General features: G+C 36.6%; 1 protein-coding gene across 1 annotated transcript in view; it reads left to right on the top strand.

The window, feature by feature from the left end:
* The window catches only part of AFF3 (AF4/FMR2 family member 3), a 673,975-nt gene that overhangs the window by 458,142 nt on the left and 197,998 nt on the right, over window positions 1-17,835 (top strand). The window contains exon 8 of the mRNA XM_044669302.1: window positions 3,816-3,867. Coding sequence (XP_044525237.1) covers window positions 3,816-3,867 — 52 coding nt within the window. The remainder of the gene's footprint in view (window positions 1-3,815; window positions 3,868-17,835) is intronic.

Raw genomic sequence — 17,835 nt, 5'->3', positions numbered from 1 at the left:
GGATTTGCCATCTAAGTTCACTACTTAGACTAATTTTGTGACTTTGGGCTAGTCAGCAGCTAACCCCTCTGGACCTCAGCTGTCTCCAAATGAGAGAGTTGGAGTCAATGACCTCTAAGAAAATTGCCAGCTTTAAGACTATCATCCTGAAATCTATACTTCTGTGATGGAATTTCCTGGCAGATATGGAGGGGATGGAGGGGAGAGTAGAGAAGTAGGAGAGAAAGGAGCATCTTCTAGACACAGATCAAATATAAGAAGCTGGTTTCTGAGATAAATTTATAAATGTTAATGCTTGTTTTAACAGTATTTTTTGCTATAAGAAAAAGAAAGGGAAGAGCAAAGTCTTGTGGGACCAAGTTGTAAACCAATCAGGAACCTCCATAGATTAGCCCCTCATCTTTGAATTTTTGTTAAAACCCTTACTTTCTGTTCTAGTAATAACTGAAAGACAGAAGGGCAAGGGCTGGGCAAATGGGGTTAAGTGGACTTGTTATCCAGACTCACACAACTAGGAAGTGCCTGAAGCTAGATCTGAACCCAGGTCCCCCCTACTCCAGACCTGACTCTCTAGCTACTGTGCCACCTAACTGCCCCCATCACTGTATTTTAATTTCCTAATAGCTTGGTGTGGTATAGAAAATGTATTATGATTGTTTTTAATCTTATAATTTAGTTGTTGAATTCTAGATTCACAATTAAACTTTAGAATTCAGACCACTGACTGCTAATGTTGACATACTATAAAAGTGTGTTTACCTGGGGGGCAGCTGGGTAGCTCAGTGGAGTGAGAGTCAGGCCTAGAGACAGGAGGTCCTAGGTTCAAACCCGGCCTCAGCCACTTCCCTGCTGTGTGACCCTGGGCAAGTCACTTGACCCCCATTGCCCACCCTTACCAATCTTCCACCTATGAGACAATACACCGAAGTACAAGGGTTTAAAAAAAAGTGTGTTTATCCAGGGAGGAAGACAACATACTTAAAATAAGGACCCTATAAAGGGAGGATGCATATGTACTGAGTTTACAAGTGCCAAAGCTATAGGCAACCGGCATTTATAAGTGATGGGGAACAATTAACAACATCCCTGCTGTCAGTCTTTAAATTAGCCTTTATAATACTATGGATAAAGAAAAACAAGAGGAGGAATCAGGAGAGATTATTATAGCCAGGAAGCAATATGGCTGCAACAGTCAGAGAGTGGGGAATAGGGGAAATATTTTGCTTTGCTGAGAATCCTTTCTTCTGGGAAGCAAAACCAGCAGTATGCATCCTGCTCTGGTCTCTTTGGATAGTGAAGCTTCTATCACTACTGTGCTTCAGCCCTCCTGCTAGTACCACACACAATCAATAGAAATTGCTTACCTAATCAGTCCCTCCTGAGGTTGCTTCCATTCTTGGAAGGGAGCTGATAAAGCTAGTAAGGACAATATATTTGGATGGTACCAAATAGGATTTCTTCCCCTTCTCCCCAAAGAAAAGATCAAGACCAACCAATAAATCTTAAACCTTAAAGGAGTAGATCTTCAAGACATTTGCTACCATCATTCTCCATATGTCACACATTTTTCCCTTGATTTTCAGACTCGGTAGTGAGACATAGAATGCAATTAGTGGAATGACCTCTCTTGACCAGTATATCCCACCTTCTCCTGAATGTAGACTTCTTTCTCTACATAGAACTCCGAATTATCCCCAAGGCTTCAAGAAATAGGTAGCTTCTCTTCAAAAAAAAATTGGGAACTTCTTGCTTTTGGAATATAACAAAGGACTTGGTACCAGAAGAATGAAGGTCCATTATTGGCTTCTCTGCAACTCATTATATAGTTTTAAGCAAAAATTAGCCAGTTATCTGTGTCCCGTGGTTTTCCCATCCTTAAAGTAGGAGTAATAATGCAAAAGAAACATTTTAAGCTGACCAAAATACCTACAGAAGACATTCTATTTAATTAAGAATTCTGATAAGAAATCTGCAATTAATCAGAAAACCTTTTTGCTTCAGCCCTTTCTATTAGTTATATTAGTACATTTTATTGCCTCTTGGTCATCACTATAAAGATCAATTTTCACTGTCTGTTTCTGTAAATGCAACTACAGAAGATAATAGAGATCAAGTTGAATGTGTGCTGAGCTCAGCACATACTTTGAAATTTGACTTGAATATTTTGTTTTGGTTTTACTAAATTCTGATAATAAATTATTTTATTTGCCTCTTTCTTATGAAAGTTGTTCTGCAAAAATAGACAATTCTGGGGGCAGCTGGGTAGCTCAGTGGATTAAGAGCCAGGCCTAGAGACGGGAGGTCCTAGGTTAAAATCTGACCTCAGACTCTTCCCAGCTGTGTGACCCTGGGTAAGTCACTTGACCCCCATTGCCTAGCCCTTACCACTCTTCTGCCTTGGAGCCAATACACAGTATTGGCTCCAAGACAGAAGGTAAGGGTTTTATAAAAAAGAAAGAAAAAAGAAAAAGAAAATAGACAATTCCACTTGGTTGGTTTCCAGCTAATAATGGGTTTGGGGGCAGCTAAATGGCATAGTAGATAGAACACCAGGACAGGAGTCAGAAGGACCTGGGTTCACATCTGCCCTCAGACACTTGCTAGCTGTGTGAGCCTGGGTCACTTACCGCCCTTTTTGCCTAACCTTTGCCCTTCTGTCTTAGAATTGTTACTAAGACAGAAAGTAAGGGTTTAAAAAATGGGTGTGATCAGTTTGTAACCTTCATTACACTGCTTGGTGCAAATTATGGTAGAACGTGGAAAATGTTCTTTGCATTCCTTGGAATTAAGTTTCATACCACAGACTTTTCTCAAATTGTAACATTAAGTATATTTGACCCTAAATGTATAGAAATAGCTAAATCAAAAGTCCAATTTATTCATTTATGACAAAAGGGTATACAGAGATTTTTCATTTTATATCTCAAAGCAATTGGCAGCCTTGAACAAATGTGCCCAGGAGACAAGCCAAGCAGGTACGTGATCACAATACCCACTTTTCAAGTGATCTGTCTCGTAGGAAGAAATTATATAACATTTTTCAGGAGCATACGGCAAGCATTTGGTGTTAAGTAGCTAAAAATTATATTATGCCTATCACAAAAGGAATTCGCCTTTAAACTATCCAGAGTGAAATGGATATAGGCCCCATGCTTAAAACCCTCTACTTCAATAAACCAAACCAAGCCAAATCTTTAATGACTGCAGACCACAGAAACATTTCTTTAATGAGCCTCTCACATGGTCAGGAAGGATTTCTGGTTTACATCTCATTCTCCATTTACATAGGACTCCCAAAAACATTTTGACAGAGGTCTGGATGGGAAATTGCTACATGGGGAAGGTATGACTTGTGGCAAGACCTCAGTGTTCCTTTCATTTCTCGGGGCTAGGTATTGATCCAATCTGACCCATTTTAGGTTGTACTTACAAATGGGATCAAAGCGAAAGGTGCCTTGGTGATTGAATACTAATAGAATTTAGTTTTTTCGATTTACAAGAAAATGAAGCAGAAGATTCTGTCTGTAAAATAAGCATATTTTGGCTTTCTCTCTTGCATTGAGCCCCCTAGTTGTTTGTAAATAGCACTTTAGTACCTACTTATAAATCAGTGCTTGGGCAATTGGATAGCATAGAAGAAATTATTTTGTAAATCCGGCTCTCAGACTGTAAAAGATGTTTAAAAAGCCTCCTGCTGCACATTTTGCAATATTGTTAATATGAGGATGAGAAGGTATTTTATCTCTCTCAAATCTTGAAGATTGTTATATTCATGTATTCTTTGTATTTTTTTTCTCCCTGCTTCTTTTCTTAAGAGAAAGGTGATGCTGAGCCAAAGAGCCCGGACAATGGTACATCAAATACATCGTAAGTTGATTTCATGTTTTAATCCAAGATAACGATTCTTTAATCTGCTTTGTGATACAGAATAATGGGACTACTTTTTTTGAAATAGAAGGAAGCTCTTATGGTTCTCTCTTATGATAAGGTCCTTCTTTAAAATGTTTTAAAGTGTACATGCATATTCAGTTAATTATTAAGCATTAGTATTATTAATATGAGTGATCTGGAGAATGAGAATGGTCTTCTACTCAACCATGCAAATATAATGGGATTTTTGGTATATGTGTGAAAGAGAGAGTGTTTTGGAGGGGAAGGGCAATCGGAAGGTTAACTCTTTAAAATTAGTCTATCCTAACATAAAGATTGTCTTCATAATTGTGCAAACTCATCACATTCACTAAAAGATACTTTGTTATATATGTCTGTGATGTAATTTTAGAAGATCACTATGTGTAACTTCATTCACATCTGAATTACTTGAAATACAATTAGAATTATGTCTGATCTCTCAAGATTTTGTTGGTGTTTTTAAGTTAATAAAAGCCATCATGAAATAAACTAGGGAAAGAACCACTTGTAAATGACTTGTGTTTTACATACAAGATCTCTCATCTTACTAAGGCTCTAAGGATATCTCTTTTACTGATGATTTTTACAGTAAGTTGATGAACTTGGAGTTAAAAAAAAAATCCCAGGTTTAAGACATGAACTCACTTTAGGCTTGCACAAATCAGTAACAGAGTTGTCTCAAAAAAGTCTTTTTTTTTTAATCCCACTGGAGGAATGAGGAATGTTTCCTCCTGATAGGGAAAATTTGTGGGTTTGGAAATGCAATGCCCATAATATATGACCTAGGCCTCATATTGTTTTAAATTTAAAGAGCCGTTTTCTGTTGGCTTGCCAAGAAATCAGTTTGTTTCATGTCCACAAGTCATCACGCAGGAAAAGAAGTCCAAGCAAGACAAAGCATTACTGAGGGTTTTTCTTTATACAAAATACCTATTTCTAAAATTCCAGAAAAATATCCTTGAGCATAAACTAAGAAATAACTTTTCTAGATTTGTCTAGATTTCATGAAAGACAGGATATAATTTATTAGATTACTTTACATACCTATAGTATATACACACATATATCTTCATCATTTATATGTTTAAAATATACTTATGCATATTTTAAACCTAAATAATAATGTTGCCCTGGTTTCTGATCTTATGATATCTATGAGTAGCTAATATTGTACTTTGGTCTAAAATGGTTCAAATATTGGCCATCTTTTTAAAATGGCATTGCAACAAAAGCTAAAAGGAGAAGCCTTTTAATGCCATCTGGAGGGATTTTGGAGAACTGAAAAAGATGGGAACTTTTAAAAAATTCATCTAATGCTCAGTATATGTGAGCCTTAAATAAACACATGATGGAGTTTAAACTATTTGGAATTTAGTTTCTAGCCAATACCAATTAGGAAAAACAATAATTTCTAAAATATGCATTTTCGAAAATTGTGAATCTATGTAATTCTATGAGCCTTGGGAGCAAAAACAGGAACAGCCACATTGGCCTTTATGAAATACATTGGGGAAAACCCTAGGATTTTATATTTGAAAACCATTTTGAAAACCACATTTAACATAGAATGGGTTTTGCTAATAGTGGTTTGGGCGCAACTAAAGGAATCATTCCTTATGAATTTCTAAAAAGTCCACTGCCTTAAAAAATTGGTTTTCATAACCCAATGTCCTTACCTCCTTATTTAGGTGAAGAAATAAATTGTCTGAGGAATTACTTTTAACTCCTGTGCAGGAGCTTAAGAATATTGTGGAGATTAATTTGAAGCTCTCTTGATTATTTGAGCAAAGCCACCCCTCAGACAGTTGCTTTATTCCACTTTGCTGAGATAACGAAAGAAGGCAGGAGAAACTGTAGACTGAGCCTTCTTAAAAACCCCTTTCATGAGGATGTTACACTGATGAGAGGGCAGCAACAAATTATGAGTGCAGAGGAATGACTAGAGGAATGAAAAGAAAAGCAAGACTTGAGGAATCTCTGGTGGGTCTCAGGAGACAGAACCAAGTAGGTAAATAGAGATAAGGATAAGGAGTGCCATGGAACCTTAGGACACAGACTAGAACTAGTATGATACATGTGTCTGAGGGCAAGGTAAAGTGAGAGATCCAAGTAAAGGTGAATGGTCACAAACCAGGAAATGTACAGAAGTTGAGTGGCCAGGCAGAAAGTTAGAACAGTGAACAAGAATACCAGGTAAAGAACTTGATCACTCAGGTTTTTTTTCAAATTTTTATAAAATGGTTCCTCTGGAGCCTGGAACTAATCCCTCTATGGCTAGTTGAGGTAGAGGACATGTGAACAGAGGAGAGCATCAGTCTCTGGCAGACAGAATCTAATAGACTATCATCATGCCAGCAGAGTTCTAGGAAAACAGGTCTACTTGGTATATGGAAGAGTTCCATTATTTTATGAAGGGCAGAAGTTGGCAGGGTGAATGTCTATTTTGACCCTGATCTCCTCATTGCCTCTTACTCCACTTTGCATCAGTGTTATGACAGTATAACTGCTGCATTTCATAGAACTCCCAAATGACTACACTATATTAAATTTACAGATAATCCTAAAGAGATACTAGAAATCTTCTAACATATGTTGGGAAACCATAAAAATGGTTTGGGAAACCCCAAAAAAAAAACAAACCAACCTTGAAAGACTTAGGATCTCTATTTTATCACAATGACCAACTATGATTTCAGAGACCTTATGATGAAAAATGCAACTAATAGAGGGATGATGGACTCAGAATACAAATTGAGGCTTTTTTAAAACAGTCAATGAAGGAATTTGTTTTATGTTCTTGAGCCTTCCATGTCACAGATCCCCCCCAACTTTTCAGCTTAAAACCTCAAACTTTGCCAAAATTTCACCTTGACCTCTTGTTTCTCCCCTCTTCTTTGAACTCTGACATCATTCTGATCTCCCTTTTGCTTGCCAACACCAACTTCTCATCATATCCTTTGATTCTAGCTTCTCCCATCTTCACCAGCAGATTGTTCTTGCTATCATCTTCACTCCATAGCTATTCTTCATTTTCTCCTTCTCTACTGGTTCTTTCTCTGCTGTCTACAAACATGGCCAAGTGTCCTTCATCCTAAACACACACACACACACACACACACACACACACACACACACACACACACACACACACACACCAAAAACCCTCTAGATCCTATTATGCCTGCTAAATCTTATATCTCTCCACCTCATCTCAGCAAAACTAAGAAGAATTAATCTACATTCACTTTCTGTCCTCTCTGTCTTTTAAACTCTTTGTAGTCTGCCTTCCAATCTCATCATTGAACTAAAACTGGTCCTTCTTAAATTACTGAATCCATTTAATTGCCAAATCTGATAGACTTTTCTCAGTCCTCATCCTTATTGACCTCTCTGCAGCAATTAACACTGTTGACCTCCTTCTTTTCCTAGATAACTCTCCTCTCTGGATTTTCATGACTCTGCTCTCTCTCAGTTCTCCTCCTCTTTCTGACCATTTCTTCTCCTATGGCCTCATAAATGTCTTGCCCACTAACTGTGAGGCAATTATATATACATTTTATATATATATGAATATATAAAATTATGGCACTAATTTCTCTTCCAAACTCTAATCTCACATCACCATAGGCATCTCAAAATTAACATATCCAAAACAAAACCCATTATCTTTATGTCAGATCTCTCTTTTAAACTTTCTTTTTACTATTGAGGAAACACTCATCCTTCTAATTACCCAGGTTAACAGCCTAGATGTTATCCTTGATTCCTGATTCTTTACTCATGTCATATGTCCAGACAGTTTCCAAATTTGTCATTTCCTTCTCTATAATAGCTCTTGATATCTGACAATATCATCCCTCTACTTAAAACTCAAATGGCTCCCTGTTACGTCTAAGATAAACATAAATCTGTTAGGCATTTAAACCTTTTAACAGTCTATCTTTCCAGTTTTGTAACATATTATCCTCCTTATTGCACACTCATTTGTTCAGCTAACCTGTCCTGCTTACTGTTTTTCACACATGCTAGGGCCAGCTGCTAGTACCTTCCCCTGTAAAAGCTAACCTTCCCTCTGCTTTATGTTTTGTGTGTGTGTGTGTGTGTGTGTGTGTGTGTGTGTGTGTGTGTGTAGTATATACTAATTTATATATATGCTGTTTCTCCTATTCAAATGAAAACTCCTTAAGGGCAAGACCTATTTTTACTTTTTCTTAATATCTTTAGCACTTAGCGCATAACACTAAAATATTTGTTCATTGAGTATTAGAAAATGTTCAGTTCCCTTTTTGTGAGATGATTTGATGCTTTCCATGTCCAGTGCTCCCTGAATCTCTTTCTGAAGAAAGTTTTCATGATATGCAAGTGTGGGGTTTCTGTATAGTCTTCTATGTAGTCTATAAGCCTTTGAAACCTCATTTTTATTCCAGAAACATGTTTCCAATGTACTTTTTGCCATCTTTTGCATAGAGGCCCCTGAGTATTAAAGGCTATATTGATTTAATTTAAAGGATCATATTGGAGTTCTTCGTATTTACCTTCTCATCCTCGGAAACAGATGTTGTCCCATAGGATGCTTCACAGTCGTCTTTTTTTGCAAATACTTAATTAACATGAGCATTGCCAAATGAAAGAATGGCCAAGTGTTATTTCCTAAAGGTTTTGAATTCACAAAAAAACAGTGCTGTCAACTCCTTTATTTGGTTCTCTAGAGAGAAACTCTGAAACATCTTTGTTTATTACTTATAATTACATCTATCTTTTGTTTTAAATTCAATAAGTCATTTAATGTTCTCATTGAATTGATTCCATTTGTAACAAAAATGTTAAGATTGATACAGTTAGGGCAGCTATGTAGCACAGTAGATAGAACAGCAGGCATGGAGTTGGGAGGACCAGGGTTCAAATCTGGCCTTAGACACTTCCTAGCTGTGTGTCCCTTGGTAAGTCACTTAATCCTGATCGACCAGCCCTTGCCACACTTCTGTCTAAAAATTGATACTAAGGTAGGAAGTAAGGATTTTTTAAAAATTTGATATGGTTGAATTCCTCCAATGGCATGCCAACTTGTTGGTCATTGAATAAAGTATCTCATACTTAGAGAAACTACCTTTTTGTTCATGTTAAAGATGGTTTCAAAATTGTGTGACTCCTAGTGATTTCTGAAACCTTTTTCTATCACTGTGTCACTGCCACTACAGTAGTTAAAAGGGACTATATAAGACTGAAATTGTTCTGTGTGTTTCTTTCTTCTTTTTTTAAGTGTTACCATGACCAAATTCATCACTGAGTAGACAGACTACTAGTGGCAATCTCTTTATTGAATTAGGCCAGATCTCAAAAAAGCAGACATAGGCTGATGCTGTGACCATGTGCTAATACATATTCCTTGAATGAATCAATGAATCAATGAATCAATGAATCAATGAATGGGAAAGCATTTGTTAAGTTCTTACAGTGTGCCCAACACTGTGCTGAACATTCCTGCTCTTAAGGAGTTTACAGTCTAACTTGGGAAGACAATGACTATTCAAGAGTCCAACCTGAGAGTGGAGATAAAGGCTCATCGTTCCTTAAGTTCCACATTAGGGTAGATGGTAAGGCTCAAGGATCCTTAAGGTGCATTGGCAATTTCTGAGGGTTTGGCAGTGTAGCAGCAAGGCAGATGGTAAGGACTAGTGATCCTTAAGGTATAATAGTCAGGGAGTAGGAGGGAAAGGTCTTGAGAATCCCAGCCTGACATCTTTGGGAACTAGAAAGTGGGCCCAAGAATCACTGTGAAATGAAGTTTCTAAATTTCTTTCTGGAGGTAAGGAGGAGAGATGCAGGAATCAGCTTCCAGATGAAAAGGGGGCAAATAAAGGACATACTGTCAGAATGGTTAAGGAGGAAGTAGCTCCTACAGAGCCTATTGGTGATTGCTGGGCTAAGTTTGGGGAGTGGAAGCACCTGTTCCAACTGGATCTTCCCTTTTAAAAAAAAGCCTATTTTGGAAGTTACATGCCTTTAGAAGCATATAATCTGACAGCTAGAAAAGAACTAAGGGATCTTCTAATCTTCCCTTTAGAAATCTAACTAAATCTAATCTCCTAATCAAACACCCACCAGAGCAGAACTCCCACTATCCATTTTATAACATTCCTGACAGATGGTCATCAAGAGCTTGCTTGAATACATCCATTGACATCCATTGACAAAATTAAAATTCATGACAAAATCAAATCTATTTCTAGATACAGCTACTAAAAGTGCTTATTTTTGTAGTTACTTATACAGACTTCCTTTTAGATAGGCATTTTTTGCATGTGTTTTGCATATTATAGGCATTCAATAAACGTTGTTCACACAGAAATGCAGACTCTCAGAGGCCAACTGGTCTAGACCATATATGATCCAACAGCCTCTTCTACTCTTGCCCTAACAATAAGTCTACATCCTGAAGCAATCAGTTCCATTTTTGGATGGCTTAGATTATAAGATATCCTTTAATATTAAATCTAAATCTGTTCCTCTACTTCTATTAATTATTCTTAGTTCTGTCCTTTGGGGAAAACAAGTCTAATTTCCCTTCCATGTGCCATGTGCCAATGCTACAAATTCTTGGACCAATCAACCAGTTACTACCTAAGCCTTCTTTTCTCTAGATTAGACATTCTAAATTACTTCAACTAATTCTTATATGGTACTTATATTTTCCCTAAAATTTGGGCTGCTAAGTGGTATACCAAATAGCATGTTGTATCTTGCCTCTGCTATTTGATAATCAGGCAAATCAGCTTAACTCCAACTGTGACAGTTTCCTCATTTGTCAAATAAGAATATGGCTACCTACCTCACAGGATAGTTGTAAGAATCAAATAAGATACCCAGCTGTGTGACCCTGGGCAAGTCACTTGACCCCATTGCCCACCCTTACCACTCTTCCAACTAGGAGCCAATACACAGAAGTTAAGGGTTTAAAAAAAAAGAATCGAATGAGATAACCTTTTTAAAGTTCTTTGTAAGGCTCAAAGACCTATTTAAATAGTATCTATTAGCTAAAAAAATTTGGTGCCCACAACCACAATACTTTAGAAGTGGCCTAACCATTGCAGAACAAAACACAACTACTATTACCTCTCTAGTTCTAGGATGTATGACTCTTTTAATACAACCTAAGTTCATATTAGCATTTTTCTTTCCTTTTTTGTGAGTTAACATTTTGTTTTTATTTTTACATAATATAATATGTAACATAATAATGTAATATATTAGTTATAAATATGTAACAAATTATAATAAATATGTTTATCCAAGAGAAACGAATTCTCAAATTAGCTGTCAAAAAATCTGTCTCATTTTTTTTCCTCTCCCAGCTCTCTCCTTCCCTCCCCCAAAAAGGCAGGTAATTTGATTTAGGTTATGCTTATATTATCATATAATACATATTTCTCTCTTCATCATTTTGTGAAACAAGACACATACTACTTGCACTAGAGAAAAATTCAGGGAGGAAATAAAATGAAGAATGGTATGTTTCAATCAATATTAGCTTTTTAAATGCCTATGTCAGGCTGCTATCTAGTTTTTAGCCTGCAGTCCACTAAAACTTCCAGATATTTTTCACAGATACTTTTATCTAGTCATATTTAAGCCAACTTAGATCTGTGAAATTGATTCTTTGAACCTATGTTGAACTTTACATTTCTGCTTATTAAATTTTACTCAATTTGAGTTGTTCTAGCTTTTCAATATATTATAGATCCTGTCATCCTGTCATCCAATTTATTATCTAACCCTCCAAGCTTTATGTCATCTATATCTTCATACAAACAATTGATTAAAATGTCCAATAGTACTGGAGGATACCCCTCAAGTAGAGAGCCTCATTAATGGCTACACTTTGGGTATGGTCATCCAACCAATTCCATATTCATCTAACTATATTATCATTTACACCTTATTCTTCTACTTTATTTACAAATATAGCAGGAGACGCCTTATCAATTGATCTGCTGAATTATTTAGTATCATGGTAAGGGTGAGGTGAGTATTGTCTATCACAATAACATCACTCTTGGCATTTAGTGATGCCTGCTTCCGTTTCTAAATACCCACATGAATTTTTCCCCTTAATAATGTTGTCTGGAATTTTGCCAGGAATACAAGTCAAGTTTGCTAGTCTGTTATTTTCAGATTCTACCCTCTTCCTTCCCCCACTTTTTTTTAATTAGAAAAATATGTTTTACTCTCTAGTCTTTCAGTACCTCTTCCATTCTCTATGATCTTTCTAAAGCACAACCTGACCATATCAATCATCCCACCCTTCATTAATAAACTCTAGTGACTCCATATCACTTCTAGAATCAAATATTAAATCCTATTTGGTAATCAAAAACCTTCATAATCTGACCTCTTCCTACCTTTCCAGTCTTCTTATACCTCTCTCCCTACTATGTAGTTTATAATCCAGGGACACTGGCTTCATTGCTATTCCTTACACAACACATTTTATTTGACTCTTCATTTTTTTTTCTTTTTAAATCCTTACCTTCTATCTCATATCCTTTGTAATGCTGTTGCCTTCCCTCTATTGATTCTATCAAATCTGTCCTCTCAGTATCTTATTTATATGGTGGTTTATATGTTGTCTTCTCTATTACACTGAGCTCCTTGAGCACGTGAGCTGGTTTTTGTTTCATTTGTTTTGTTTTTTGTCTTTCTTTGTATCCCTAGCACTTAGCACAGTTCTTGGCATGTAGTAGGCACTTTTGATAAATGCTGTTGACTATCTGACTGACTGACAGCAGCTCAGCCATCATATCTACCAGCTCTTTTAGTGGCCTTCAAAATAGTTAATGTGAGCCTGGTGACTCGAACTCATTGATGGTGGCTAGATGTTGCCTGAGCAACTCTTACCTTATCTTGCTACAATTTTTCCCAATCCAAAGATAATTCCTCTCCAAACAGAAAACATGGGGGAAATTAGGGTAGAGTGGTTTAGTGTCCTCACTAACATCTATTTTTTATCATTTTATCCACCCCAAGCAGTGGCCTCACCACTTCTTTGATCCTCCTTTTGCCTCCAATGTAGCAAAAAAACCAAACATGCCCAAAACCTGACCCTTTTGAATGATAAGCATTCATTGACAGAGATTACTGAAGATCACTGTCTAAATGACATGCCTACCTTCTCCATATATCTTTTATAATATTCTCTTCAGACTTTGGGGATGAAGCTATATAAAGACCTCAACAGAGTAGAATGTGATAAGCACACGTTTTTCACATTTTCATTCACAAATACTAAACTGTGGCATCAGCTGGACTTAGGCTTTCTGTTCTACTAATTATAGTTGGGTTTTGAGCCCTCAGAGGATGGATGGTGGGTGCTTTCCTCTGAGTCACTGGTTCCCTTTCCTCTCCCACTATCCACAGCTGATGCTTTCCATAGATGGGGAACAAGGTGTCTCCCAAAACTGATTATACTGCAATCCAAGGATATAGAATGGGATAGAAGAGACAATTAAAGAAGAATTCTTCCTCTGTCTAAATGTATGCTTACCTAACTTATCTCTAACTGCTTTTGATTTATTCCCGTGATGTTTTCAAAAGAACTCTGTCTCAGAGAGCCTGTAAGGGGAAAAAAAGAAAAAGAAAGAAAAGCATGATTTTGGATAATGAATGAGGTTAGTGTTTCTGTAAAGTGATGGAGGTCTTGAAAATAGCAGAGACTGAAGTCTGGTATTTATCCACAAACCAAGGAACTGGCAAAAGGGTAATGTTGGCTTCACTGCCCTGTTCCACCTGTTTACCTCAACTCTGACTTGGAAAGTGAACCTTCTGATGGTGTCAGAGTTTATTTCAGTAAATCAGCTCATGCCGTCCCCACAAAAGCATGAAGAATATTTTAACCACTATTTCCAAAGTTCAACTAACAGAGAATTCCATCCCAGTCTTTGCCTCCTAAATAATCCCTACACCTATAGACACAGAGATACTGCAGGGACCTAAAGAGAAGAGTTGATAAACAATGAATAAACAACACACACACACACACACACACACACACACATACACACACGCACACACGCATGCACACACACACACACACACACACACATACAAAATCAGAAGTACCTACCTTTTTTTTAAGAACTGGGTTATCATGAGGACAACTTTAAACTTCCAGATTTATCCTAGGATTATAGGTACCGGAGCTATATCATAAAGACTTAGCATTGCTTGTGCCTATATCAGATATATGTGTAGATTCAGATTCAGAGTACATAGTAAAGCCATAGCAAGATATTAAATAATCTAGAAACATTTATCTTTCGTTTATCTTGTTGTGGTCAAAATGTGGAGATTATTAATAACTAGGAGGTGAGAGGGGATCTGGAAAGGCCTTGGATAAAAGATATCACCTAAGCTATGATTTAAGAGAAACTAGGAATTATTTGAGGTAGAGATGAGAAAAGACTGCATTCTAGACATAGAAGACATGCAAAGACTTGTAGGCAGGATGGAAAATATCATGCACAATTAAGGCAGTTTGATAAGAATGTATTTGGAAAAAAAGAGTGAGGGGCAGCTAGGTAGGCCAGTTGGATAGACCTGGAGTTGGGAAGACCAAGGTTCAAATCTAGCCTCAGACATTCCAGAGATGTGTGACCCTGGGCAAGTCACTTAACCCTAATTGCCTAGCCCTGGCTGCTTTTATGTCTTAGAATTGTTACTAAGATGGAAAGAAAGAGTTTCGTTTTGTTTTAAATGCACTTTGCATGAAGGATAATATATTAAGATAATAACTGGAAAGATAGATGGGAGCCAGATTGTAGAAGGCTTTAAATTGTAAGCTGAAGAATTTGTATTTTATCTTAAAAGAAATAATCATTGAAGATTTTTGAGAACCAGTCGTAGCTGATTCGACAACTATGCTGAAAAAGTTCAGACTTGAGTAGGAGAGTGAGATGGTCAGATCTGACTTTAAACAATATTGATTTTTTTTGACTGTGTAGAAAATTACCTGATAACAGGAGATAATGGAGTCAAAGGAGTCCAATTCAGGTTCTGTTGCAACAGTCTAATCGAGAAATGAGGAGGGGTTAGACAGTTCTGAGCTGGACTCTATGTGAATAAAGGGCAGGGATCAAATGTTAGCAATGTGATAGAAATACCATGGATAAGGCCTGGCAAACATTAAAGAAAGAAGTTAAATCTGTCATGTAATAAATAGAATAACCAATAATATTACATTTATGCTTCGGTTTTTCACGTATAAAACACTTTTTTTCTTAGCACTATGAGCCAGTTGATTTAATTGTCATCTCCTTTTTACTAATGAGGAAATGAAAGAGGTTAAACAACTTGCCTCATGGTCACACTGTTAATAAGTCCCAAAGGTGGGACTCACAAGTTTTCCTAATTCCAGGCTAGTGTTGCTTCTACTATACCTCATTTCTTCAGATCAAGGTAAAGAAAAATCAAATGACTAACAAGAAAGCATCTATTACACCGTGGAAGAGTTGTAGAAATATGAAGCATAGTACAGGGTTTGACATTAGAGAGACCTGGGTTCAAATCCTGCCCCTGCCACTAGCTATGGGACCTAGGGCAAATTGCTTAATCTTCTTACATCTCAGACATAGATTGGTTATGATATGTGGGTCAGTGTCAGAACATCATCATCACTGGACCCTATGCTTATAAAAACACAAATGCTTTGAGTACTTTCAGAAAAGAGAATTGTTCTCTTATATAGAATAGAACTAATAAAATAGAAAATTTGGTTCCTATTTTATGGAAAGAAATATTATTAGCTTTACACAGCCCCAAACAAACCTTGAGATCACTACTAAAATGTTTATTAAATATGTTTTGAAATAAAAAGGACATTATATTTTGCAATATTAAAACGTAAATAATTCATTTAATGACTTAAAAACCCAAATACTCATTTCATTTGTTAATTTAAGAGAAAAGGTGTATTTTCTTGAGTTCTGCAAAGATATTTCTTTTTTTCTCTCCCTATTAGCCAGTGTAATAGGTTCTGTTTTCAACTTTTGCTGCTACCCTTCTAATTACCAGATGGAAACTTTTCTTTCCAGTTTTTTTTTAATTTACAAAATGTTTCATGAAGTCTAAATAGCTTCTCAGTTCCCATAGGTGTCCAGAAATCAACTTAAATTGATGTTAGCCAATGTAAGATATTAAGATCATGGATTTAGAGCCTGAAAGGATCTTAGAAGTCCAATTCATTCATTGTATAGATGAGGAAATTGAATCCATAGAGAAGCTAAATAGGTTGCCCAATGGCACACAGCTAGCAAGAGGTGAAATTTGATCAGAGTTAAGATTTGATTCATATTCTTTGATTCCAAATTTAATGCACTCTCTGTTATACCATTCTGCCCTACCAAACAAAACACAATTTCACGTGATTATCTTCTATTTTACCTTTTAAATTTTTAGTAGTATATCATTACATTTAATCTTACCTCTTAAGACATAAAAATCTTATTACTTTTCTTTAAGGGTATTTGAATTCTGCTATTTTTGTTTGCATGCTAATAATTAACTTTTATTCTTCTTCTTGGTGTTCATTCAGGTTTAACTCTTCATGACCTCATTTGGGATTTTCTTGGTAAAAGTACTGAAATGGTTTGCCCTTCCTTCTCCAGTGAATTTAGGCCAACAGAGGTTAAGTGGATTGTAGAAAATCACACAGCTAGTGAGTGTCTGAGACCATATTTGAACTCAAGTTGTCTAGGCTCCAGGTGCCCCCTACCTCCCACTCTAGCCATTGAGCCATCAACCTGGAAACTAATTTACTCTTACTAGTGTACTTTTAATTAATTTTTACTTGCTGCCTCCCTTGCCTTATTCACTCTGAAGTTCCTTAAAATATGACTTCAATCCTTATCAATTTACAAGAAGAGCTACAAAGTCACTAATAACCTTCTTTATCAATAAAGCTAGTGACCTTTTTGTTTCTTCTGCTTTCAGTCTTGTTGATCTCTTGCAGTAATGACAGTGTTTTCTGGTTCCTCCTTTGGCTTCCATGATACTATTGTCTCATGGTTGCCCCAGATCTCTAACTACTCTTCTTAATCCCTTTGCTGGCTCCTTATCCCCTTCATCACTCTCCAAAATGAATGTTCTCAAAGATTTTAATTTTGCTGCTCTATCTATATTCTCTCCCATGGTGATCTTCTTTACTGTTATAATTTCAATTATCATCTCTGGGCAAATGATTCCCAAATCTCACTCCTAACTTTTCCCCAGAGCACCAGTTCTGTATTTCCAATTGCCTGCCACATATTTCCACCTAAATGTGCCAAACTCAGAATATCCAAAACAGAATTCTTCATCTTCCTCTCCAAATCCTTCTTTCTCCACCTTCTCCATTCCTGTAGATGGCATCAGTATCCTCCAAGTCACCTAGACTTATTATTTCAGAGTCATCTTTGACCCTTCCATCTTTCTATCCTCTCACATTCATTAGCTCTTTCTACTCTGCCAGTAAATATCTTTCATCTTCTATGTCCATTGCAAATACCCTAACTCAGGCCCCCATTACCTGTGTCCTGGATTTTTGTAATGGCCTCCTAACTGACATTACTGCCTCTAGTGTCTCCATTCTCTAGTCTTTCCTTTATAATTCTACCTAAAGAATTTCCCTAATACCTTGCTGTGTTCATAATTTTTTTTTACTCAGAAACTCTCAGTAACTCCCCTTTGTACAAATATTCTGTTATAAGTGGTTGATTTTTATCAAAGACTTACGCAATCTCATTCCAAACAATCTTTCTAGCCTCGTTTCATATTCTCCTTCATATTCTCAGTATTCTGGCCAAGTTTTTAATCCCAGATTTTTCTCATTTTCTTTCTCATTGCTTTGTCTTTATTCATACCATCCTCCACAGAGTACCCAAAATAATTTTC

Source organism: Gracilinanus agilis, chromosome 3 (genome assembly GCF_016433145.1).
Source record: "Gracilinanus agilis isolate LMUSP501 chromosome 3, AgileGrace, whole genome shotgun sequence".
Lineage (NCBI taxonomy): Eukaryota > Metazoa > Chordata > Mammalia > Didelphimorphia > Didelphidae > Gracilinanus > Gracilinanus agilis.
The sequence above is the reverse complement of the archived record's forward strand: the minus strand, read 5'-3'. Positions and strand labels throughout refer to the sequence as shown.